This window comes from Aphelocoma coerulescens, chromosome 6 (genome assembly GCF_041296385.1).
Source record: "Aphelocoma coerulescens isolate FSJ_1873_10779 chromosome 6, UR_Acoe_1.0, whole genome shotgun sequence".
Taxonomy (NCBI): Eukaryota; Metazoa; Chordata; class Aves; order Passeriformes; family Corvidae; genus Aphelocoma; species Aphelocoma coerulescens.
This window is the reverse complement of record NC_091020.1, coordinates 6276287-6302872: the sequence shown is the minus strand read 5'-3', so window position 1 is coordinate 6302872 and position 26586 is coordinate 6276287. Positions and strand designations below refer to the sequence as shown.

At 38.6% G+C, this 26586-nt stretch overlaps 1 protein-coding gene across 4 annotated transcripts in view; it reads left to right on the top strand.

Annotated features, from left to right (window-relative positions):
- Positions 1-24588, top strand: part of REEP3 (receptor accessory protein 3) — a 53069-nt gene extending 28481 nt beyond the window's left edge. For all 4 annotated transcript variants that reach the window (XM_069019068.1, XM_069019070.1, XM_069019069.1 and 1 more), the window contains 7 exons: positions 3651-3723; positions 7911-7987; positions 8475-8595; positions 9909-10022; positions 17160-17307; positions 19751-19902; positions 20698-24588. In XM_069019068.1, the coding sequence (XP_068875169.1) occupies positions 3651-3723; positions 7911-7987; positions 8475-8595; positions 9909-10022; positions 17160-17307; positions 19751-19902; positions 20698-20754 (742 nt within the window). In that variant the 3' untranslated portion in view covers positions 20755-24588. The remainder of the gene's footprint in view (positions 1-3650; positions 3724-7910; positions 7988-8474; positions 8596-9908; positions 10023-17159; positions 17308-19750; positions 19903-20697) is intronic.
- Positions 24589-26586: the final 1998 nt, after the last annotated feature.

The window sequence follows — 26586 nt, the reverse complement described above, 5'->3', positions numbered from 1 at the left end:
TTTTTCTAAATGGGAAAAACTAGCTACTTTTGTGTTTGTCTTGTGCTAGTGTTCTCATTTAACTTGAGGTCATCTTTAGCTTTATGATTGTCTTACTGTTGCTGTAATAAGCTTTCTGGTTGAAGATTAGTTGTTTCTAAAGAAGTGTTCTCAAAATTCTGTTTTGTCCCAGTTCATGTTTATAGCAGTTTGAGGATGGTTCAGAGGATAAACTGCTGTTTAAATTTTAAAATGTTGGGTTTTTTTCTTTATAGAAGTGATATGACTTGACAGTAGAGTGGAAAAGTGTAGCTGAAAAATCTGCAAAGTGAAAGACTCAAACTGTTTTCCCTTTCATATGCTTAATTGCAAGACACTTACATGACCGGACTACTAATAGTTATTTAAATAACTTTGGAGTGGTATTTTTAGAATTAGGGAGAGGTGCATAGATGACCAGTAACTGGTGGCATATAATTTTGCATGTCAGACTGTTGGTGGTGGTTGTGGTGTTCAGGAACCTCTTCTGTATCTTCTCTTTGAACTGATAATTTCCACCCTTATAAAGTCTGTTTTATGGGTTAAAGGATTAACAAGGCTTTTCTTATCTCTGATACCTAATGGTTATAATTTCAGCCAGAACAAGGGAAGGTGAGAGACATTAGAGCTGGTGTGTTACTGAACAGGATTTTCCCCAGGGACAAAAATCGAAGGAAGAGCTGTTGTCTATAGAATTTCAATAAAATGAAAGGTCTTTGGTCTCCTATTCCTTCTCTTTCTGGATCTCATGTTATTTGGGTGAAGTGAGATTTTTAGCTTGTGTTGCTGGGCTTTTCTCATAGTTGGGAGTAAAACCATTCAACGAGGTTTTTTTATTGTTGCTTTTCTTGGCCTTAGGATAAAAGGTCAGTGGATTGCAGCAGAGCTGTATCTGGATGGGCTTCTACAGATTAGTATGGTGAGCTGGAATTCAGGTAGTCTAGACTGTCAAAAGGCCTTTCAACATCTGAAGTGTAGGTAAGCTTTGCTCCAGTGGAGCAGCAGCTAGCCTATCCATATGAAAGAGCTCCAGGACCATCTCCTGTTACTTCCAGTGTAGCATGAACTGTGGAATCCTGAACACCTAGATCCAGGTGTGAAAGTGCCACTATGGCGCACCTGTTATGCTTTTCCATATCAGTACTGGTTTGAGTGATCTGCAGTGACCATCTCTTCCCACTCCAGGGGGATCTGATTTTGTGGAGACCTGCTTGAAGTGCCCTTTGGCTCCTCTGTACTATCAGCTGTTAACAACTCTGTTGAGTAAGGGTCCAATGCAGGATTGCACATGAAGCCCAGAAGCTTTGTTCAAATCTCACCTTGTTTGGTGAAAGAGTTATACATGATTAACTAGCTTTGACTCTTAACTTATAATCAAGTAGTAACTTTTACTTGTTCTGTATTAAAACCCGTTATTTATCTTGGAGCCGCCTTTGCTGTTTAAGAAAATACAGGCATCAGTGTTTGAGGATTTTCTTTGAGTTTTGTAATTTTTAAATTAAGAGGAAATTATGTATAAAAGAGGATGGCAATATAGATGTGAGGTTTTCAAATAAATTAACATCTTTCTTGTACTAAGAAGCCCAAAGTTGGGCACAATCAAATATATAAAAGTTCAGCCCAGGCCATCAAGGTGATCACAGCACATGACTTGTGATGAGTGCCTGAATGAACTGGGCTCGTTCAGCCATAAAAGAGAAGACTTTGAGGAGAATTGGTAGCAATCTCATGTAACTTTTTGGTGGTTATGAGAGCCAGACCCCTTCTCTTGCTTTGCTACTCAGTCAAGAGAGATAATAGTCATAAACTTTTGGTTCTGACTGAATATAACTAAACCTTTGCACTAAGAGGTTCATTAATCATTGGAACAGATTGCCCAGAGAGGCTGTGGAATCTCTTTGGAAGCCTCTAGGACCTACCTGACTGCCTGAAACATTAAGAAATCTGGTCCAAATCTGATGTTGACTTTGATTTAAGCAGGAGGTTGGACTAGATGACTCCACAAGACCCTTCCAAACATGAAGGGTTCTGCAATTATGCTTCCATGATTTTATCAACCTCTTTCTGACTTGAAACATTTACAGCTTAACTTTAGAACCTTTGCCAGTATCCCCCTGCAAGATGCTTCCTTCCAGGGCTAACTGTGTGCACTAAAGGTGGAGAAACATTCTCTGCATGGTGTCTGATGTTGAAGAAAGTATTTAATTTTTGCTGTTAGAAATTCAATTTTTTCCCCACTTATGTACTGTACGTTAACTGTTGGGGATGACTTTAGTACTCTCAATTGGCTTCCTACCAAGCAGAAGACTTCTGCCCACATACCAGAGTGGTATGGAAGATGGTGTAATTCAACTGATTGAATCCAAACTTACACCGTTGTCTTGTATACTAGGAGAGTTCTGTGGTAGTATCATGCAGTCTTCTGCAGTGGCTGTGTAGGTAGAACTACTTACTTAAAGCTACTTGAGACAACAATAAAACATGAAATTTCAGTTATTTACTCTGGTAAATACATTTGAATTAAAATCTTATATGCCAAGTCTGTCCCAGGTGGACTTTTTTAAAAAAAAAGTAAAAACAAAACCAAAATATGTGCTGCATCTTCCTTTGCCTAACTATCAGATGCTAAATTACCTACAAGTTCTGAACTTAAAGGATCTCTGGATATCCCTACAAGTGTAAATTTCTCCCATGTAACCACCTAGAGCAAGTTGTAAGTGATGCTGCAGATGTGTAGCTGGGCTTTTTGCTAATGGCTGCTTTAAGTCAGATGGAACTTAAGGGCAGGCAATTTGCTTGACTTTACAAAGTGTAACAAGGTGGTGAAATAGAAATATGGAGCTCTTGCATTTATCAAGGAGATGGTAACTACTGCTGTTCCATTTCTCATAAAGGACTGTTCTAGTCTTTGGCCAAGACTTACTAGAAAGTGCTGGTTGGAACAAAGTTGAGTAAGAGCAGATCTTTGTTCTGACCCTGCTCTCAGCATGGATTGCTTGGCACCCCCTCACCCTGCTCTTGATGAATTCCATCTTGCTTTTGATGAATTTCAGCAGCAATTGGCTGTCTGAGCAAAAGTGGATTAATTCCCACTTTGCCTCCATTTCTAAATGCTGCTGTTGCAGATTTCTAGCAAAAGGACAGGAAATTTTGTAAGTCACAGTACTGTCTTAAAATTCTTTTGGAAATAATCTTCTGGTAATCTGATAAAAGTAGATGATTGTGATTAACTACTGATAGTTTCAGGGGTTCTTCAACTGTGAAAGCACTGCCAAGAAACAAACTTCTGGTGTGGACAAGGCTGCAGGACTGGTTTTACTTGTAAATGAACCAGAACAACAACTGGTTTTACATTGTCTATTAGAAGCAGCTTTACGAAACCGTTTGTTGTCTTTAGGGCATACACCCTTTTCTGTTCATGTTGTTCTAGTTTTGCCTATCATGAAACTCCCTCCAAGGAGCACATAACACTGGTGGGGTTTTTTTGGTTGGTTGGTTTTCTTTTTTTTTTTTAATGCTAGAGAACAGGATTTTTTTCTATTAAGTTGGCTGCATTGTTGTAATGATGTGTTGTCACCGTTTTGTCATATACAGTGTAACAGATCCTGAAGGCTTTTTCTGTTTTCCAATAGGCTGGTGTTTGGGATGCTGTATCCTGCATATTACTCGTACAAAGCTGTGAAGACAAAAAATGTGAAGGAATATGTAAGTCTTATTATTTTAATTGTTTAATTGCATGCCTCTGCTGTCATAGATCTGTGACATTTTCATTATACAATAAATCATATGAAAGCTTGACTGTCTTACTGTTAGATACAACACTTGTGTGAACCTAGTGGTAATCCTATGATTTTGTTTGGAGGGTTAAGGTATCTCAAACTTTTCATAGTTTTATGCTGAAACATCTTCAACACACTCTTTTTTTAAAGAGTATTTTTAAGATAAACCTTAAAGTCTTGGATCCATTTTAGCAAAGTAGAATAAATAATGCACTTTTGGGCAGCAGGTAGAATGAAAGTTTCCTAATTCTGCCAACACCTCAAGTATAAGTACTGACAAACTGATTCTCAGTGACCACTAGAAGAGCAGCAGCAGCAGCTTAATGTCATTGTATGAGCTCAATGGGGGACTCAAAAATCTACCTAAGAAAAGGGTAGTTCGTGTTAATTTATTGTTCCTCAAAGAGGAGAGAAAATGTAACCAGAGAAGGAAAAGATTTGGTTAAGGTGGTGTGGAGAAAAGAAGCAGAACAGACAGAAGAGAAAGATGGAGAAAAACACAGCTATAGTTACTGCAGTTTGAGTTAAGCTATTAAATTATTTACTTGTCACTGTGAGCAATGATGATAATTACAAGAATGTTACCCAGTTGTAGTCACAAGGAGCTTCAGTCACTGAATTACTTCCCTGTTTTAAGAGACAGCCTGACTTGATTTCAGCAACTAACCTGTCCTGAATCTTGTCCTTTACTTGGCTGCCTGACTCAGGGTGGGGTCAGGGCCGTCAGTAAGTCTAACTTGGCAGCCTTAGCTGTGACCTAAGGCTGCTGTCTGATGTGTGATGTCTCTACTTTGTACTTGGTTGTAGTTGTAGAATGTCATAGCTGTTGTTTCCTCCCCTTGAATGTCTTAATTCAATCTGATCACTCTGTCAAGGCCCCAAAGTGGACATCATATTTGTACTTCTTCTCATTTCTGTGTACAAGAGCTTGTGGGAGAAAAAAAATCATCAAAACTAAGAGGAGAATTTTCTCTGTCTCATGCTCATATTACTCTGTCAGGAAAGTCTATAATGCAAGGAGTTTATAATCTGCTTTTCCTCCCTGCTTCTTCAAAAGGGATCCACAGGCTAAGAAGGGGATAGTAGTTTCCAACCAAAATAAAGGAAAGTGCTTTGAGGCTAGCATTGCCGCTTGCACTGTGTTTTGTAGAAAAAGAGAAGTAGTATTTTTAGAATGCTGGGATACTTTGGTCGCCTCAGTTGTCCAGTTAGCCATGACTTAGCTCTCTTTCTTGGGCATCCTTACACAGGACCCCTGCTAGTAGGGCCTGGAATTTTATTTTTCCAGCTCTTTTAGTTTGAACCTGTGGTCTTTGAGCAGTCCCAGAACTTGCAGTCACATCCAAAATATTCATGGGGCCAAGATGAGTAAGACCCATCACAGTGACTTTTTCATTAGCAGGGAATGACAGTGAATCATCAGTGAATTACCACTCCATTACTGGTTGGGTTGACTGTCCAGATAGGTCTTAGGGATGATCCATGGCTGTCATTTTCCCAGCTGGGTCCTTTTCTTTCACAGTAAAGGGTTTAGATTTAAATGCAGCTTTCCAAATGGCACGGGTCTGCTGCCAGTCACGTTATGGCCCAAGCACAACTTCCTTTCCAGGGTTTTGTGTAGCTCAGGAGTCATCTGTGTTTGTTGCTGAATTGATAAGAGCTTTGTACCAGGAAAATATTTTACTCAGCCACTGCTTCCACCACTAAAAACCAACCAAACAAAAGAACAGACATCTTGACTTGTTGTGTAGGTCATGATGCAGCAAATTGTTCAAAGATTATTTCTGGGGGAAAAAAAGTGTTGTGCTGATTATGGTAATTTAAAAGACTTATGGACTTCAATGCTTAAAAATTAGAATCTGTGCCTTTGAGGAGATTTATTTGTTCTTGTAATTACCCTGGTTTAATGGAGTTGACTGAGATATTTGAGAAGTTTTTTCACTGTATTGCACCAAAGCGCTTGAAATAAGCATCTGAAATGTAGCTTAGAAGTCTGAACAGACCAGCCTTTTCAAATCCTGGCTTCAGAATCCTGACTTGAAAGAATGTGCTTCAGCTAGAGCCAACAAAGATGAGCTTAACACTTGGATGCTAGAAAAAAACCCCCTCAACAAAACAAATCTGTAATCACTCTTCTAACATGAAAAGTAAAACTCAATTGAAGCTTCTATTACTTAAAGTAGATGATAGTGGTCTGAGTGTAGTGCAAAATCTGACCTTCAAGTTTTAATGCCCTTTTTTCTTTTTTCTGGTATGAAAACCCTTCTAAGTCACTCAGGTTCATTTGTCAAGGATACTTGTGGTACCTACTGCATTAGCTGTACTAGAATATGATTTATGTTTTATAGGATCTTTGCCCAGACCTCAGCAGGACTCCTGGTAGCTCTCATGTGCCCTTCTTCAGGGCATTTTTTACTGCTCCTAGCAGCCCAGGAGAATACTTCCACTGCTTTTCTTAACTGGATAAATAGATGTTGATTAAAGAAAGAATGCCCTGGATCAATTATGTTGGGGAAAAAAATACAGTCTTGCATGGCATCTTAAAAATTGCATTGCATTATGCTTAAGTTGATGGGGCAAGGTTGTATTTAATTTTGTTTTCATTCAGGTGTTGACTCTGGTTCATGGAAGGGTCACCAGTCTAAATATCACATGGCCTGTCAGCAATGACTTCAGCTGTTGTGTACGTTTGTCTTAGTTTATTCAACCCTGAAATATCTAAATCCTCTGAGAGACTGAAGTGAAGAATGTTGTCACATGACTGAGTTTCTTTTCAAACTGAAACACAGAGAAGCATTTAAGATAAATGGGTCTCAGGTTCTGGCAGAGGAAGTGGTTTTAAACTATAATGCACATCCATGAATTAGGCAGCAGTGTATCATTAGGTTTTGAGTAGTTATTTAAGTCCACTTCAAAAAAAGATTGTTTTAAAAGTGAAGATTAAATCTGAGCCACATCCTCTGTGGGAAGGTGCATATATATATATTCTCTCCTTTGAAAGAGAGTACCATGAATTTAGCTCAAACTAGTCTCTAACAATTGTGGTGGTTTGTTTTATTCTTCAGTGGTTTGGTTTTTTGGGGTTTTGGGTTTTTTTTTGTTTTAAATGATTTTGTGTTGTTGCAGGTTTTGTTTGGTGTTTTTTTTTCCTAGCATAGATAGCATTGGAATTTAAAGAACATGTGGATGTTCAGTTTGTACAAATAACCAGTGGTGGTTTTGCAGTGGTGGTTTCCATTTTGGAAATACATTGCATTTGGTAGCTGATATCTTAGGGAAGACAAGTGCATGCAACTATTTCTGTAGTATTTATTCCGAAAGATCTAATCACCTTGGGCAACAAAATTTGAACAAATGCTGAAGAAAAATGAGTGATTCCATTGACTGTTATAAAACAAACTCTACTATTTTAAGAGCACTGTCTGATTTCATAGCAATGATATATAGTGTAAACCTTAAACAAAAAAAAAGTATATACCTGTAAACCCCTGAAGCATTGACATGAGCTTTTTTATTAACAAGAATTTCGTAGTTCTTGGTATGTAAACAGAAATAAAATCAGCTTGAAAATGCTTTTTTTGTTGCCTCAGTGTTAATACCATACCATTAATCACACACATGGAACTTAATGGCAGTGTAAAGCTGAATAACACATACTGTGAAATGAGAGCAAGGGCTGCTTCACTAATGCTGATTTTCAAGTGTGTGGTATGAACATACGGTTGAGTGTGGAAGAGAATGAAATAGCCTTTGGTGTTATGGTGGGAGTTGCTCTTCATGCTTGGGATAATCTACCAACTCTTTGCACTGTTTATTTTTCATATCACTAAAGCTTTGTAGAGACAGAGTCGAATCTGGAAACCAGCCTAGGTGAGATTGTGACCCTGGTGACCCAGCCATTTCACTTAGCTTGTTGCAGCTGCCACCAGTTCTACTTATGAGCAGAATTCTTTCAGGCCCTTCACATCATTTCACCTGAAACCTGGTTTATGAAGACTGAGATACTGATGAATATCTTGCTTTGACAACTCTGAATAGTATACACTGTACAGTTTGTATTATGTGTAAAGGTGAAAACAAAACTCTTACTGGAGATGGTGTTTTAATTTTCAGGTTCGCTGGATGATGTATTGGATTGTGTTTGCTCTTTATACAGTTACTGAAACGATAACTGACCTAACAGTCTCTTGGTAAGAGCTTGCTTTTTATGAACTCTAGAGGAAACTATATTTGTTTTGATTTGTAATGATTTCTTTTGTATAAGGAAGTTGTGCTCATTGATAGCCCTTTTTACAGGAAAATATCTTGGTGCATGGATGAACAGCATCTGTTTTCAAGTTTGCTGTACACTGTCACTTGAAATAGGGACTACAACATTTCCAGCTTCACTGTAGAAACTGAGTAGGGGAATGGAACTCTTAAAAGGATGGCCTAGAATTTCTCTGTGCAGGAATGTATAATGCAAAGCAAGTATATTAACTGTTTTCATTTCTTAAATTACAATAGTCCATAAATCCATAATTCATTTAATTTTTGTCTAATGTAACTTCTTGTATTTGAAGAATCTTATATGCTAATATAATTGTGGTTTTTGAAATAATCTCTTCATAATGATTAATTACTATGCATTTTCTTACTGCAGTTGTTGATTTTGTGCAACCTTTAACTTGTCTGTAGGTTTCCACTGTACTATGAACTGAAGATAGCTTTTGTTATCTGGCTCCTTTCCCCGTATACTAGAGGGGCAAGCTTAATCTACAGAAAATTCCTCCACCCACTGCTTTCTTCTAAAGAAAGGGTAAGAAATAACTTCTCAGATTTTTAATGCCTAATGTGGAAACACCATATGCTGAAATAAAAGCTGTTGCTAGATACACTATAAAAGCACAGCAGTGTGTTACTGGCTTGCCAGGCAGCATGAATTTGGACTGGCAGAAGCAAGTGCATATGACTGTCCCTGTCTGTGCTTCTGTGTAACTTGCCTGAGCAGACAAGGTCCTGCTTCCTATTGACACGAGATCTTGGTGTTCCCTGCTCATCCCTCTTCTTGATGCACTCTGAGGAGCCCAGTTGAGTGGAAGTGATGCAGCTTGACTTTCTGCTGCGAGCACATGTGCAGTACTCTCTGCACAGAAGTATGAACACAGCTTTACTAAAAGCTATTTACGTTAACGTTTTTTTCTAGCATAAACTAGTAATGACACTTCTCAGGATGATTGACATCAATGACTTTTTTGGTTTGCAAACTGACAAGATGAGAGACTTGTTACCGAGTTTCAAGGGTAGACCAGTCTGCAACAGTAAATACCCAAACATAAAAATAGCTAGAGGATGGTTAGCTTTAGTCAAAGTATGACAGGGACACAGTTCTGCTTAGCTCTTTTTCAGCATCCTGTTTGGATGTGTGCAAAGAGCGACTAGCCTCACACTGCAGAAAACAGCATTCCTAAAGGTCAGTGCTAGGCTTGGCCTTTATTAAGCAAAGCAGGTAGCTGACAAGATTGCCACTGATGGAAACAGTCATCTTGACCTTCTGAAGGTTGAGCTATAAACAATTTGCAACTTTGTAAGCTAAAGGGAAACTTCCCTGTAGTCTGTGAACTGGTGGGAAGTACTTTGCTGACTTTATCTTCAGCTCCAGGCATTTACCTGAGCTGGAGATGAATGTCATGACTGTACTGTCCTTGGTACTTAACTCTGTCAAAGCTGTGGCTTCAGAAGTTCTTTGTAAGGCAGCTCTACCTTTCTAGGGAGCTCACTGACTTCTTCATGTTCATTGATGTTATTTCTAGAAATGCATGTTATTCCTTGAAAAACTTCTGTCCAATAAGTTAAACTTATTCTCTGTAAGGAATTTGTTGCAATGTTTCTGAGCTGTACAAAAGTGATCTATCTTCTTATCTTTATCTTCTTGTTTGACCACATATAATCCTTTTCTTAAATGAGAGTTGTAATGAACAAAACATCTGTATATAAAAGCAGTAAGTATCCCATTAAATATTTTCTTAAATACTTCTTCTGTCTTCCTTTATTGATGGAAAAATAATACTGTGGGGCAACACTGCTCTGTTATGAACAGCCTTCTAAACTTTAAATATGTTTGGCTTTTAGGAGATTGATGAGTACATCGTCCAAGCCAAAGAAAGAGGCTATGAGACCATGGTGAATTTTGGAAGGCAAGGGTTGAATTTGGCAGCAACTGCTGCAGTGACAGCAGCTGTAAAGGTAACTTTCTGCTTGCATTAATTGCTTTTGAGCTTGATGTAGAACAGTGTAATTGTACTGAGGATTTAGCATTCTTAAATAAAAAGATAAATTCTGCAAGTGTATTGAAAACCTGGGACACCATTAAAGGCTTGCAGCCCTCTCCTCCTCATACCATGTTGGTTGGTTGGTTGAAGATGGCTTGTAGTTATTTCTTGGATGATGGGGATCAGTTTACTCTAATTCAGAAGGTACCACATAGTTTTCTGTGCAGGCTTTTGGTAAAAATGACCATTGTTTCTTTTCTGTCTCTGTTGTGCTTTCTTGTTGGTAAACAAACTTTTAAAAGGATTTCTCGCTTTTCTGCTGTTTTTCTCCAATCAACCTGAGGTAATGCCACATATTAATTAAGGCATGAAAGACTACTACCATGGGTAAAAGTTATCTTGACACAATTAACTGGTTTGCAATTTGTTGAGTGAATTATTAAATTAATATACTAAGCATAAGCCTGCCTATTGGTGTTTAGCATACACTTGCTGTGTCATCTATTTTCCATTAAACTATGAAGTAATCTGTTGTTTTCCCCAGTTTACCTTCCTACAAAAACTCATCACCTTCAGTTGTATTTCAGAGGGCTCTGGGTCTAGGAAGACAAAATACAAGCTTGTATGTAAGATTCTAAGCAATTTGTGCACCACTGAAAGGAATATACTTCAGACAAGGTGTATCCTACCTAACAGTAATTTAAAACCAAAACACAAAAAAAAGTAGGGAGAGAAAAAGGTGTATGTCCAAGTGAAATCCCAGTTTTAAGGCAATCAGGATTAATTTCTTCCTGGGAATAAATGGAACCACTGTGCTCATAGTAACAGCACTGAAAACCTGAACACTGTCACTAGATAACAGAAAACAGTGTTGAGACCCCGAGCTGTCAAAGCTGAGTGTGTACAGCTGGCATTTAGCTTAAATGTCTGGGCTTCTATATGAGCTTCCTGTGTTGTAAATCAAAGACATTCCTAAAAACTACATTTTCACACGCTACCTCAAAAAGCTTTCAAAAAGTAGTCATGCATATCTTGTTTGTTCATTTTCCTCTCTTTTTAAAGATACATGTGGGTGGTAGCAGTATAACTTTTTTATTTAAAATATGGTCCTAATGAGCCTAAAATACTGAGAAAGTGATTAAATTTGATCACTGTGGGGTTTTTTTTTTGTTATTCAAATTCTTAGTACTGCCTTGAGACATGAAATAATTTAGAATGCAACAGAGTGCACCTCCAAAGGAATAAAAGTATCCGGAGTAAAAATAGGTAATTTAAACAAATCAAACAAACCCAACAAACCAACACCCAAAGTGCTCTACTGGGAAAAAGTTTAAGTGCTAAATGCTAAAATACAAATTCTTTGCATTACGAATTTATTACAATGTGCACCTGTAAGGATACTTGTGCTTTGTGTGTGTTCCTCATGTTTGGCTATGGTTGGATATTTCCTTGTTAATTTTTAGGGTGTTACAGAAATATTGTAAAAGAAGTAACACCAATATCTCCTCTCATTTTCTTCTGAAATAATACCTTTTTCTGAAATGTCTGTGTTTAGATTTCATTGCTATTCAGCTGTGACTGGCAAGATGCCTGCTCTATTTGTTAAAACTTATTAAACATACTCATGAATATTTGTACAGAATTAGTTCAGTGCAGATCAGATGCTTGGGCAAAACACCATCACAATATCAAAGACCTAGAATAGACATGATTTTTAAACAGTATGAAAGAGGAGACTCACTGAAAAAAAATCCTTTATTTTGGCATGTTAAGCCTCTTGTGCTTGTCATTCCAAAAAGCTGAGTGTGCCTGCTCCATGCAAGCAAATGGTCACAATGCACGTGTTCTTGATTTTGTTTCCTGTTTTTCAAGAGCTGACTGCTGCCTCCAGCAGGTGAAAAGATTATCCCTTCAGCAAGAGCTGGTGGAGCATGCTATAGGATTTCGGGAATGGAATTGTAGCAGTGGTATCTTTCTTGATGGGAAAGAGGACAGACTTTAATTACTATTCTTTTTTTACCCTTTTTTTAAATAGAGCACACATCTTATTCTGACGTAGCAGATCTCAAATTAGGAGAGGGGGAGAGGCTAAACATGTGTGTGAGATTTAACCTATGTCAAAAGACACTGAAGTGTCCAAGCAAACTGCTTATGCTGACTTTAGGAGGGTGGTAAAATTGCTTGGAAACTTGCTGAAATATTTTGAAGATCAAATGTGGGAAAGAGTGATTTTCTCCAAGGGTTGTCAAAGGAATAGGGGATTACCATTAAAAGGCTAGTTGGCTCTGTTAGGGAGGTTGGAGCAGCCAGCCAGGTCAGTCTACTGAAATTTGACATAGATTTAAATCTGCTCCCCTGTAGTTAAATTGAAATATATTTGGCAGCAGTAGTGGCTTATAGTTTACATTCTCATAATGATATTTTTAGCTGATACTAGTTAGCCACTGTTCATTTAAAATGTAGTGTTTCAAAACCTGCTAAATGGCTTACATTAGTAAAATAAATTATGTCAAATTAGCGTGTCAGAAAACAAATCCTGATTTCAGGAGGCTTAGAGATGAAAGATAGTCTGTACTGAATTTTTATATACTGAAGGAAATTTTTATTAGTAAAAGAATCAGCAACAAGATGCCTCAATAGCTCAGCAGTTTATGGATTTGGGGAAATTATATCCACAACATTTCAGTTCCACTGATGCATCTCATACTTTGATGCATCAGCTTTTCAGGTCTTCTGAGATGATGGTTACCTGTATGTTTCAATTTCTGCCAACCCATGAATTCTGATTTCTTGAGCTACTAGTGAAAACTGGTGTCTTTATCACCACGAGCAAGGTGGCTGCTAATTAAGCTGTGAAATACTCTGTCCCTCTTTATGAGGTCACACAAATAGTGTTAATTTGTAAAGTGGTGGTGATAATACGTTTTGAGGGCTGTGTTTTCTGAATGCCTTCTAGTCATCCTGAATCTGCTGCCTTTTTGTTGGTTGAGTATTATTCTCCTGGCCTTGCTCAGACTTCCCCTTCTCCCCACTCAGGGCATGGCAGAGGAAGGAGGTATCTCGCAGCCAGCTGTGGCACACAGCCAGTACCACTGTGGGGAGCAATACTGCTTTCATCCTCCTCCCTGCCGGGACTGCCTGGCATGCTGCAGAGGTCATTCACGGGGCAGCAGTCCCTCTGCAGGTTGAGAGGGAACAGAAGTCATTCGCTGTCAGCTTGGATTGGGTCAGGGAGAGAACAGCTGAGAATGTGGGTGCTGCACGCTGCAGAGTCCATTGAGAACTTGTCCAAGGAAGGCAGACAGCTCCAGTCAAAGATCCTGGCCACTGAGGGGTGCAAGTCCAATTTAAACAACAGAGTCCCTGAGGCAGACAGCGGGGTGTTTGTTTGCAGCAACGTCCCTGGGTTAAGCATATAGACTATAAAAGTACATGCTCAATAACAGAATAGAAAATGGCATTTCATATATGAGGGTCAGCTGATGAGACTGCATACTAATAGCTTACTAGAGGCTGAGTAGTCTTGAAAGGATACCCTTAAATATGCTATATTTATTTTAAAAAATTATTTAGAAACATATTGCAACTTTAATTGGTTTTTCACATTGGTCACTGCTAATGAATGTGGACTCTGAAAAAGTTTAGTATGTTTTAGGGAATACTATTGAATAATGAAGCAAAATCATTCTTTAAGACTTGGATTTTGTTAAAGACAACACAGACTTCACAGCTCATCTCTCTTCAGTGTTTGCTTACATAGAAATTTTAGTGCTGAAGGTCTTGTGTGATTAATTTCTTTTCCCTGGCATTGTAATTGTAAACGTATGTATCTCAATCTTTTGTGCTATAACTTAGTTACCAGCCTCTGGGCTGGATGCAGTTACTGGTAGGAACTGTTGACATAAGGGGCCACCAGTGGTGCCTGCACTGCCATCTTCTCGTGAGCAGCATCTTGGGGTGTGTATATCTGGGGAGAGGTGATGGCTGCTGCCATGTCCATGCCATGGGAGTGGAAGCAGGAGATCCCCTTCAGCTCCACCTACAATTTGATTGCTCTGCCTTCAGTTTTTAGGGCAAACATGTTCCTTTCAAGATGTAACTCTCTGACCTTTCAAACAAAATATCAAAGCTCTTAAAGCATTATTATTCTAAATGTGAATGTTACTCTCACGTTTCCTGCAGTAGAGGGTATTTAATCTCACATTTCCTGCAGTAGGAAGGAATTTAATATTTTTCAGCCAGACTTTCATCCTGAGCTGATAGTAATCCAGATCCTCACAGAATGCTTTGTTTCAGCAGAAAGCAATTAACTGCTGCTTTTGGGCATGGGGGTGAAAGAATCTTCTTAAGTCTTAAATGCAGTGTGAGCACAGTGATATGCACAGCCACACAGAACACCTTGAAATTTGTCCTTCAGTCTATGCAGTGGAGTTGAAGTAGAAATCAATCTTGATTTGGCTAGACTGGATCTTCCTGGGGTGGGATGGAGACTGGGGGCACTGTAGGGAGTACCTGCATAGGAGTAGTACAATGTGTGATGGGGACTACCCAGCACAGCAGTGGCTGTGCAACCCCCATTCCTTCTCTGACTCTCAAGCATGTGTGCTGCATCTTTTAGTTGTGTATATATCCTTTCAAACTTCTCAGTGTTTTCTGTGTGTAACTTGAGTAAAACTTTCCATCTTGGCAAGTAGTTCTGGAATGAAGGGCCCATTGTATAAATCCCTTACGTCCTCCCTGAATGAGGCAGTGCTCCACAGGAGCTCCAGCTCAACCATGCAGTTTGGTTAAGGGCACAATGTTATTTTATGGCACATACTTGACTTTTTTTCCCCTTTGAAAAACAAAATTCTGTATCCAAAAGCTGCCCTGGAAAATAGGGCTGAATGTTTCCAGCTTGGATCTAGTCCTCTATCTACAGTGGAATAAGAAATACAGGCTTGTAATGTGAATTCTTAGTATGTTAGTTGTTATAATCTTAATTGTATTATCCTGTACAGTTTCCAAATGTCTTTTTGTAGTATATCACATGATGAATGAGTTCGCTGGGCAACTATTACACAAGTGTGTCTTTCTATACTTCTGCTGCCCAAAACCACCTTCTGTCACTATTTCAAGTAAATTCTGTTCACACTTGGTGAGTGGAGTTGTGCTGAATTTGTGTGCATTCTGCTGAGAACCAGCTAGGTCCATTTTACACATTCATCGGTGTTCAGTGGCTGAGACTTGAGTCCTGTTCAACCTCTTCAAGCATTGGACACAGACTAATGAACAGTCTTGTATGTTATAGCAGATACTGTAAGCTGTTACTTGCCAAAAGAAGCAGCTCTTTCTCCAGTTCTCTTTTCCATGTCCTAGCAGTTGATAAAGTTCTCAGGCATAGCTGGTTCCTGATGCACTTTACTTGAAATGCTTTTCCGTTCAAGAAGTGAAGTAGTGGAAGGGCAGGATTTTTCCTGCCTTAGGAGGAATCTTAGGAGACCTGCCTTAAATAAACCATTTTGGGGAACAAATTTGACTTCAGGATTTCTATAATCTTTAATACAGGCACTATACAGTGTCCATAATGCATTTTAACTCAAAGGCAAGGTGTACGTAAATTTTGAGAACTGTGAGTCATCCTACAAGTATGTAGGAAGAGATAGAAAAGTTAAGGCATCTACTTCTCTCATAAGAAACCTTTTCTTTGTTATTGTTTGGTGACAATGTATGAATGGTGGGGTAAGAATGATAATGGGTTTGTCATGCTTGAGTAACACACTGTCCACTGCCTTAATTTTATATGCTGTACTAATGACTAGTCATTAGAAAATGAGTATCAGGTTCCAGCCACTTTTCCCCCTGCCTTTTGGTATCCATGCAGACCTAGGGAGCTTTAATTCCACTGTCTCTTCACTTTACATGGCTATTTTTAACGTGGAATAATTCAGTGTGCTGGTCTACCACATGCAAACAGTTGTTGTCATGAGAGTGGGAACAAATGGCTGTGGCCAGTGGTGCCAGAACTGCCTTCTGCTGCTGCCGTTGCAGAGAAACGTGTATGGAATTGTACCCAGGGTTCTGCTCCTGCTAGCTAGCAGACTGCTCAAATGCAGAATTTTACTTAAAAGCTTCATTTGAAAGAATGAAACAAAATTTTTAACACTTCCTTGAAGCGGGATTCATGCACAAGCTTGTCAACCTTTCCTTGAAATGGTTATTTTTTGCCTTATGCCAGAGAGGGAAGAATCAAATGTTATTTTAACATGACTTTGAGTACTTGTTCTCATGGTCTTATTCATTTAGTTGGCTATGCAATAAATTAATCTTTAATGCTTTAATAATAACATTATCTGATGTAAGATGGAAGAACTGCTGGATGACCTTTCTTTCCAACAGGGAAGTTTCCATAGGTTCCATATAGAAAAGATGTGAAGACAGTTGGAGGAGGAATACTCATGTTCATATGTGATTAACTATTCTCCTGTGTAGCATTAGATTTTGGGTTGGTATTATGTCAGTAAAGCTATACTGGTAAGAGGACCTGCTATCCTGGAGTCCAGGCAGGACCTCTTTGGTTTGTGGTTGCAAGTTTCTGTCAGCTAGAGTTGCTTTTGTAGTGCTGCCAGTTTCTCAGTTATTTGAGTTAATGTTACAGAGTGCATTTTTAACACTTTTCTCCTTACACGGATTCACATTTGTGGAGGGTAAAATATAAACCAGCAGAAAACTATCTTCAACCATACTCTTTAAAGTGGGAGTGTTACACTCGGTGTCATGCTACCTTGAACTGCCATGTTTGAAGTGAATGGAACATTTCTGATGTGTGTTTCTTTTAAATACTTGCCCTCACCCAAGAAGCCTTTATTTGCTCAGATTGAAGGAGTGAAATGCATCATTTGTAATTAAGCTGTAGTTTGTGTAACTTTGTCACCTGGGAGCAATCCACAGTTAAGCTTGGGTAAAAGCAGTATCTAAAGCAAATGTAAAGCAACTGCATGTGTAAATTGAACATGCATTCAATGTGTTTTGTTGTGCAGCAAGGAAGCATGGGCTTAAACATCTTAACCTAAGCTGAGCAGCAAAGTTAAACATCTACCTGGTTTTCAAAGATATTGTTGTTGTATTTCAGAGCCAAGGTGCAATAACTGAGAAACTGAGAAGTTTCAGTATGCATGATTTGACCACTATACAAGGAGATGAGCCTGTTGGACAGAGACCTTATCAGACATTGCCAGAAGCTAAAAAGAAAACCAGAGCCTCTGCAAGTGAATCTTCAGGTATGTATCTATTTTTTTTTTCCCTAGCTAGAACAATTCACCCAAAGCAAAAGTGGAAGAGCAGAGATACACTTACTCCATTTCTAAATGGAAAATGCCTCAAAGAATTCCAGTACACTTAAACAGAGTACACGAGAGCAAAGTAAATTTGGACAGTTAGGAAATCCTTCCTGAATTACTTTCTTCTCACAGCCACTCTGTGTAATCAAGCTATACTCATTATTCCTGTCCTTGCCAATTGGCAATAAGAATTTATTACCAAAGTAAAGCTTAATTTGAAGTCAAAAATTGTGTGATTAAGTGGTGTTTCTGTGACAAATGTACAAAAAGTTAAACATGAAAATATATGGAAGCTTGGTAAATAGAAGAGAAAATTAATAGAAATGAATTCACTAGGTCTGTAGTAAGAGATCAAAATGTAAAATTGTATATGTTGATAGGAATAAGAAAGGAATCAAGTTGTCATAATGGACTGATGCCCATCAACACTCAGAAGATGGTGTGTGGTGACCAATATATGATTTTGTTCAGAGATATTATTATTTCATTATTATATTACATGTATTGTTATTGTCATCAACACTTTGCTCTTGAGCTTGTGATGCTTGAAGGAAGGTTTTACTGGAAGTCTGGCAACTGCACCTTTTTAAATAGCGAGGCTGTGATGTAAAGGAGCTGATACTTCCCACAAAAGAAGTAGATCTGGGCTATTTCTTTTCACCTAAGCCTGTCATTCCTTCTCATCCCTCCATTTTTGGGGAGGGGAAGTGCTTGTGGGGTACAAGGAATTCCATGAATTGTGTGGTAGCCCATGATGTTTCAAGGAATAGATGGCCAGCTGAAGGGCCCTAAGCTGAATTGCACATCTTCCCCAGAAGGTATCCTGTGCAGGGCAGTGTGAAAGTGTGAACTGGAGCTTCTGGCTGGAGAGAAAGCCAAGAATTCATGAAGAGCTGCACTAGAGATGATGTCACTGCAGCTGTTGTGCTGGGGCTGTTTCTCAGTAGGACAGCGTTACTTATCTATCTGAAATAGCTTGAAAATGCTCTAAATTTAATTCCTAAAAAAATTACTTCATATAAATAATCACTGATGGCAAGATTCAATCTCAGATGTCAAAAAGCTTTCTTACAGCTAGTTGAACTTAATTGTTTCTGCTCCTGGACTCAAATATAGCATATAGCTCTACTGTTTTCTTTGAATTTTCTTCAGCATTATGAACTTAGAAACCCCCAAAAGCACACACAGATTCAGGAACACTGTGTAGCAATAATCTGTTATGCTTAGCAGGATGTTATTTTTTGTGGTCTGAGCTGGGAGTTCTGTGCAAATTGGTTGACAAGGCCTAGTTGTAGGACATGGATCATAGGATGATGCTGAGCTGGCAATGTACTTGCTGTGAAAAAGGCAGATGGGATGCTGATGCATCCGGTGTTACCAACAGATAAGGAAGTATTGGTGTCACTACAAACATCCCTAGTCTGAAACTGAGAAACAGATGTGATGGAAGTTTTTTGTATTGGAAAAGATGAATTGAAACTGTATTGGAAGCAGAGACGTGTTGCCTCTAAAATGGCAGAAGAGAATGACAGAATGTCTGCCTCAAGTAGCTGTGGAATAGATGTGATTCTAATTTCTAGGGAGAAAAATTGAGGAAAAAAACTAACTAAGCCTAAATAAAATATTGGCTTAAGATGAAATATACACAGGTCATTAATAAAGTTTGGTTTGGAGTCTAAGAGGTGTTCCTGAGTGTTACAGCCTGTAGGTTCTGGGGTAAAAGGAGAGTTTGGCAGAGGAAGGAACAAGAAACCAGACTGGATTTGAGAGCTTTGTGATAGGTCTATGATGGGGATTCGGAGCTGCTGGACCCCAAGGAGCTTTTTGGAAGGTGTTTTTAAGCAGTTTGTGCCCTCTAGTGAGAGTCTTGGGTAATAATCTTGGTCCTGGTTTTGCAGGATGTTAACAGCCCTTAACAGTACTTCGGTGTGTTACCCGTCTGAAAGGAGCTTTGGTGTTAAATATGCAGGAGAGGGATGAGAGTATGATGAAAGATCCTATGAATCGGAGTCATGGAATGGTTTGGATTGGAAGGGACCTTTAAAAGTTTATCTAAGTGTAACCTCCCTCTCATGTGGATTGTATCCAAAAATCTTAAGTACTTCTGGAGATGACTGCTGAGGTTTTTGCAGTTCGGTGTAAAGCAGAAGATGGCAGCACGCTTGTGGTTTCAGTTTTGACAACTGAAGAGTCACTGTATTACATACCTGTGGAACCAAGTGGTAGGATTAGAAGTACCAAATTCCTGCCAGAGTAGATGTTTCTGTTTTGAAATGAGTGCATAATTTAAAAGGATGAATCATGTGTGTTAAAGATGAAAATCATGGCTTTCTTAGAAGCATAGAAATCACAGCTACTTCTTTTTATAATTTTTTTTTTAAAGGTTACAAAACTCCACTGGAAAAAAATCCTGGAGATGACAAAACAGATGAAGAGATGGAGGGGACACATTCAGAGGATGAAATGTTTGCTCAGAGAGGTCTTCGAAGAACTCAGAGTATGAAATCTGTGAAAACTATCAAAGGCCGTAAAGAGGCAAGTATAATCCTGGTCAATTGAGTTTGTTTTTTCAGTGTACACTTCATAGTGCAGAAGTTTATTTTTAATCTTGGAGGAGTTGTCAACAATAACTGGGTTGTAGAATGCTAAATGGGGAAGGAAGTATATGATAACAATATCTAAGTTTGTAGCTTTTGTAGGTTGGAGTGTTTAGGGGAAATACATGAATGAAAGGAACTAAGCAAGGAACAGGGGAGAGGGGATGAAATAGACTCTGTGCTTGTAATGCTAATTCTGGCACCACCAAGCCCAAATTTCAGGAACTGCTCACCTTGAAAGGGATATTGATAGCAATAGTGTCTGCATGTTGTGCACACTTAAACATCTGCTGTTTAAAAAATAAAGAATATTCAGAATTTTTTGTTCCCACAGGCATATGGCCTGACTCTTTGTAATATACAAAGAGAAGATCCTAGCTGGGGTTCAATGCACTGTATATGTGTGTGCATCACAAAATTTAAAGATACTTCAGGATAAATCTCTGTGGTGTCTCATAAAAGTTTTTGGGTCATTCCAGGAAAACAGATGATACCTACTCTTCTTGCCCAATTCTGTTGAAACTTTATCTTATTCAGTCATAGGTAGATTCTCTTAGTGAAACTGGGGTGTCCAAAGCACACTGAAAGACATTTGCTAAATAGGATTAGTGGGGAGGTGTTGTGGTTTGTCTAAAAGTCTGTCCATCAGCTGAGGTTCAACCCACTACAGGAGGTAAATCATATTTTTGCTTGGTGGGACTCAACTCTGTTATAACTTTATTTTTCCCCTCAGATACGATATGGATCACTGAAATACAGAGTAAAGAAGAGACCTGTTGTATACTTCTAAGTGTACTGCACAATGCCTGCAAGAGAAACTGCTGTACTACAATAACTTGAATTCAAGTGTTAAAGATCTGTGTACAATTCCTAGAATGAGTCTGTATGAATAGATATGGTAGGACTTGGTTTTGTGAGCCTAAGTGATCAGATAAAGTACTACTCTGTTTTTCTATAATTGCTTATTGTTTAGATTTAAATCTGGACAAGTTACAGCATAAATTTCATCACTCCTTAAATGGGAGTTAAATGAGTAATCCTTTGCCAGGGGTATTGAACAGACTGAAATAATTGCAACTCCAATTGAATTAGCAGAAGCTGTAAGTATCTAGAGCTTGTGAAAATGGAACCATAGTGTCCCCAAGTTTACATGGAAAAATAGATTTACTTGAAATATTTTTCTGAACTACAATTCCTGAAAAAGGCCTTTGTGTAATTTTTAAATGTACAGTTAAAAGGACAGTGGATGATGGTGGGAAAGAAAAAGGAAAGATGAGGTAGGTAGGATATATCCTTAATGTCATCATCTTGCATCATATTGCCAAGCTTAACAAATTTATGTAATATTAATAGGTGCAAACTGGGGGTACATAGAGCACTTTATGCAAAACTGTATAGTTTTGCACACTTAATGATTTACAACTGCACATGTCATTTTAGTGACTTGATAGGTTAGAGTTACATTTTGAATGCCAGCAATTCTTGTATTTCATGATCTTTTTAAAATTTATCTTGACTGCTTAAGTACACTTAGGATGCTGTAGATATTTGCTACTAACAATACTATCAGGTGCCTTTCTATGTATTATAGAGCTATGTGGGTTTTGTCTGTGTGTGTGTTTTTTGTTTGTGAGGTTGTTTCATGGTGTTTGTGTCTGTCTTCCTCCATCTAAAGAGATGTAACGTGATTTAAGTCAGATTTAGGTTAAAATTGTGGTAAGTAAAACCTGTAGCAATTCCAGTGATAGGCCTCAGGGATCTGATCAGCCTATGAGCTGTGTGTTAGTCATGCTGCCATAAAGGCATGTTGGATAGGTTAGTGAGGTCCTGGTTTGGTTTTGCTCTACATTGCTTTAAGAACGAATATATGTGTATATGTATGTACTTTAGAACATGTATGAGTGTATATTGCATATCATATGTGGATTCTAAAATGGTCTGCATAGTACTTTCTTTTAGTGCTGAAGTTATTACTGAAATATTTGCATATAAATAGCTTCTTCTAAAAGTCTAGTTCATGTAGTCAGTTATTTTATAACCTAGAGTCCCATGGCATATCTGCACAGAGATTAATTTTGAAATGTTTTTCAAGGCAGTGACTTGTCAAAGTTACTTTTTAGGTACCTTTGGTACTATTTTCTGCAGTTCTGAGAATTAGGCTGATTATATTTCTACTGTGGATTCAGGAAGAAACCACCCACTTTTTGCAGATAGTATTTTATTATTCATCTTTGGGGACAGACTGTGTTACTTCCTTTGAAGAGAAAATGGCATCTGATTCCTCTTATCCTTGGATCTCTGACTTCAGTCCTTAGACCTTCCCCCAGGTATTGACAGTCATCTGCAAGTTTACTGCAGATTTTAAATGTGTTCCTGAGGCTTGGGCCTGCTGCATTTCTTTTTCTGTTACAGCTCTGGTAGACACTCGATGGTCTGCTGGCATAGACTGGCATTCAGGGTAGTCTTCTGCACACTCAGGCCAGGGTTTGAATTCTGTGGGTACAAATGCAGCTGGTCTGTGTTGGTGTTGTTCCTCCCTGGCTGTGGGAGGTGTTTGCAAGGCCTTGGCAAAGCTGTGCTCAAATGCAGCAGCACTTTCAGCACCTCTGAGGAACCTCAGTGCTTTAGTGAGAAGTCCCAGCAGGCCGTGTGTGATTAAAAGGCTAAAGCTTGTAATCCTTTACTCAGAAAGACACTTGGATACCGGAAGACAGGAAGGCTGCTCTCTCCCAAATGAGTACAGTGGGAAAATCCTGTCCCCTAACCTAAACTGCACCTTGTTATCCAGCTTTTCTAAGGAGCTGTGGGCGGGGAGTGATTACAAAGGCAGCCTCCCTGGGGATGTGGGACTGCTGCCCCAAGAATGTTTGTGCTTCTCATCTGTTTCCCTGAGGCTTGTCTGTGTGTTAAGGTATGGAAGACACTAGGGAACCCAAAGCTCTTCTATTTGCATCCTACCCTGCTCTGAATAGCAGACTAACCTGGGCTTGGGATGGAATCTTTACTGTCCAGTTTAACACTCACTGACACATTTTGCTGTAACTAATCATGCTTGTTTTACCAGCAAGCATGGCAAAAAAATGATCATCTTTCTACAAACAGAATCCTGCATGAAGGAGTAGGGTAAGCCCTTTTCTCAGAATTAAAGCTCCTGTTACGGGTTCATGTAGATCCTGTTGTGGGGGTTGTGTTTTTAACACATTTCCAAGGCTAGAGATCATTGAAGTATTTTAGGCTCTACCACACTCCTGTCAGGAAGTTGCTCTATGTGTCTCTATGTACCTGAGGCTGTAACTTCTGGCAGACTTCACTTGCTAACTCAGTAGTGATAAAGGCTAAATAAATCCTCCTCTTTCTGGACCTTGCATGGAATTAAGAAAGCTGGCAGTATTATTCATATTCACTAGTTTGCATAGAAATGTACTTTTCTCTCAGATAACTGACATGATTAAACCTTCAATGTTCTCATAGCTATTTTCTTCAGTCTAATAGACAACTATAAAAATATTTTGTTGCCAGCCTGATTTTGCTCTTTGAATTCATCCTCAAACTGATTCACTGGATTATCTTTGGTTTTTTTTCTTCTTACTATTCATTGTTAGCTGATGCTTGTCAGGGCACAATGGCATGATTAGCTTTCATCCCAGTGATATGTAGTTCTCTCTCCTTGTTACATTTAGCTTAGTTTGGTTTTGAAAAACTACAATCTTTTAAACTTTGGCTACCGGGAATTTTCAAACTTCTCTTGCCTTAGTAACTGCAGAAGTCATCTGTCTAGCTCTTTCCAGGAAACTTCTTGAAAAAAATGTTAAAAATCAATGTTTAACATTCTCTTTGGGTTTGGAATGTAAGATGTAGTTCATGTCAAATTATCTCATCTTCTGAACAAAGTGTTTCCTGAGAATTGACTGACTGCCACCAACAGGACTGCTAATGTAGTTAGACAAGGACTTGGGGGTTAAAAGCGCGTTAAAAGAGAATATGTGTTTCTGTTTAAATCATATCAAGGTTTCAAGACTTTCCAAAATACATCTGAACTGACTAAGATTTCTTAGCAAGAGCCTACTGTGCTTGTTAAAATACCCAATTTCAGATGAGGATTAAATTGATGGCCTCAGCTGCAAATAAGCTTAGGCTGGACTTTGATTACAATGTAATTGCCAATATTGCTAATTCCTTTGGTATGTGAAAGTAACCTCATAATATTCAACATACATTTTGCAAACTGTAATGAATTTTAAAATAGAAGATAACTTGGTAAAACAGAATGGTGGAGAAAATGCTGGACACATTTAATTGCTGTTCCTGACAAAAATGTGTTTTATTTTTGGTGTTGATTTTATTAATGGGAAGTTGGTATTTTTAACTATTTTTTCTACAAAAATGTATGTGCAAAGGCAATACTTTAACATTTTTCAAGAACTTGTATTTTTAAATGCTACAAACCAGAGAATATACATTTGGACTGAAGGTAGTAGCTTTAAAAAAATGTAATGTAAGCTTTAATTTTTATATTGTAATAATAACTTGCTGTCAACTTGTTTACATATTTGTAGGATGAAAAGCTTCATTATGCATTGACTTATCTTGATGCTATCTTTAATAAATGCTGCTTTGAGCAGGATGCAGTGGGTATTTTATTATCTGAATTACTATTAACAAACTAGTCACTATGTAATCTGTATTCTGTTATTTATTATAATGGTTCAAGCATGAAAGCAACCTTTCTGAACTTTGGAGAGACACTTAAAACTCTCTGAAGTTTGACTAAACTAAACTGCCCTTGAGGTTCTGCCGTGAAGCTGAACCTGAAGCTGATTTAGGCTGAAATGAAATGTACCCTGCTAAAGGCAACTTGAAAATGCTGTAGTGTCACCTGTCTTCATTAGGTATTTGGTTCAGAGTAAATTAAAGTTGAGATGTTTAGTGTCCCAAAAGAGTGTAACTTCCTGGGGAACTGCTGGACAGCAAACTGATTTTGTTTTGTATTCCCTAGTCAGAGTTTTTCTGGTAATCCAGAGGGGGCAATGCATAGGTGAATTTGGCCCTTTCCTTTTTCAAACCTCCCCTCAAGTCAGCTGTTAACACCCCTACCAAAACCCAAGCAAAAAACCTCAGTAACCTCATTTTCTGGGCCTTGTTTGCAAGCCTTCCTGACTTACTGCCTCAAAGAAAAGAATTTCTTGATATGGTTAATTGAGGAGAAAGGCTTAAAAGACAGTAGCAATAAATTGTTTCTAAGCATTATGAAAATCCATCCCAGAAGCACAGACTGACTGTTGAGGGACCTTGCAGTGATTCAGTTCCTGTGTCAGAACAGTTCATGCAGTACAAGCACCCTGCCAAGAAACTGTGGATCTCAGAAAACAATGCTGCCTTTTTTTCCTTGATTTCTTCAACTGATGTTTAGCAGGTAGCAGGAACACTCCCAAATGTGGGCTAAAAGCTGTCTTCCTGCTGTTTAACATGATGCTGGTAAGACCCACTCAGGGAATCATCTGGTAATTCAAAACTAGTGCTGGTACATACATTTTAGGTTAAAATGTTAAAAGAGTCAGCAGCAGCAATGGTGACAGGGTTTTTGGTTTGGGTTTGATTTTTGATTTTTTCAGTTCTGAAGCACTGTGTATTTTCCTCACTAACATAGGAAAACAGATGGTGGAATATGAGGGGAAATCTAATAGGTATTGTAAAATCAGTAGACTTCCAAAATTATTTTCCTCCTTTCTGTAGATGTATTCAGGAACAGAAAGGGAAGCCTGTCTTTCATCTGCTGCCTTTGCCAAGGTTCAGCAACAGATTGCCCTGTTTGAATTAGGATAGGAATCATGAAAGCAGCTGGAGCAGACTACAAGAAGTTCAAAATGTAGGATTTCACTACTCTGCTAAATGTATGGTGACTACGTGGATGAGGAAGCTTAGAAATTATTTAGAAAGTTTGTTTTTTCCAGGCTGTCACAGTTCCAAGGTAAGCAGCACTTTGACCCTCACTTAGCTCTTCCTGTGCAGCACACCACATTGTGTGGCACTCACTGCTTCCTCAGGGAGCTGTGCCACCCCAGCCAATATTTCTACTAATTTTAGTTCTCCTGGACTAAGGAGACTGAGGGGAGGTCATCCTACCTTACTGCCTCAAATGAAAGAATTTCTTGATATGGTTGAGGAGAAAGACTTAAAAGAAAAACCCCAAAGCAAACCTAAACCCCTGTATAAAGTTTGTGTAATTGTAAACAAATATAATGTTAGGAAAAATACAACTCTAATCATGTGTGCTAGAGTCTTGAAGGCACTTGTAGCAAAGGTCACTCACTGCTTTTGTCAAACTCCTTTTTGTCAGGTTTAATTAATGAGAGTTAAGTCTCCTTGCTAACTTGAAGGGAGCTTCCCCTGCTGTTCATAGGATGTGGAGCTTTTAGGTGTTACTCTGCAAGCCCCTGGGTGAAGAGAGAATGTGTAGTAGTTCAAACTGATCATTGAACTGGCAGGACAATTTCCTGGCCTTTGGAGAAGGCTACCAAGAAAAATCAACGTTTGGTAGAAGCCTGCAATTTCTAGTCTAGATTAAATCTTGATGAAAAACACTGCTTCTCTTAAATTCGAGGTCATGAAAGAAGGAAAGCTG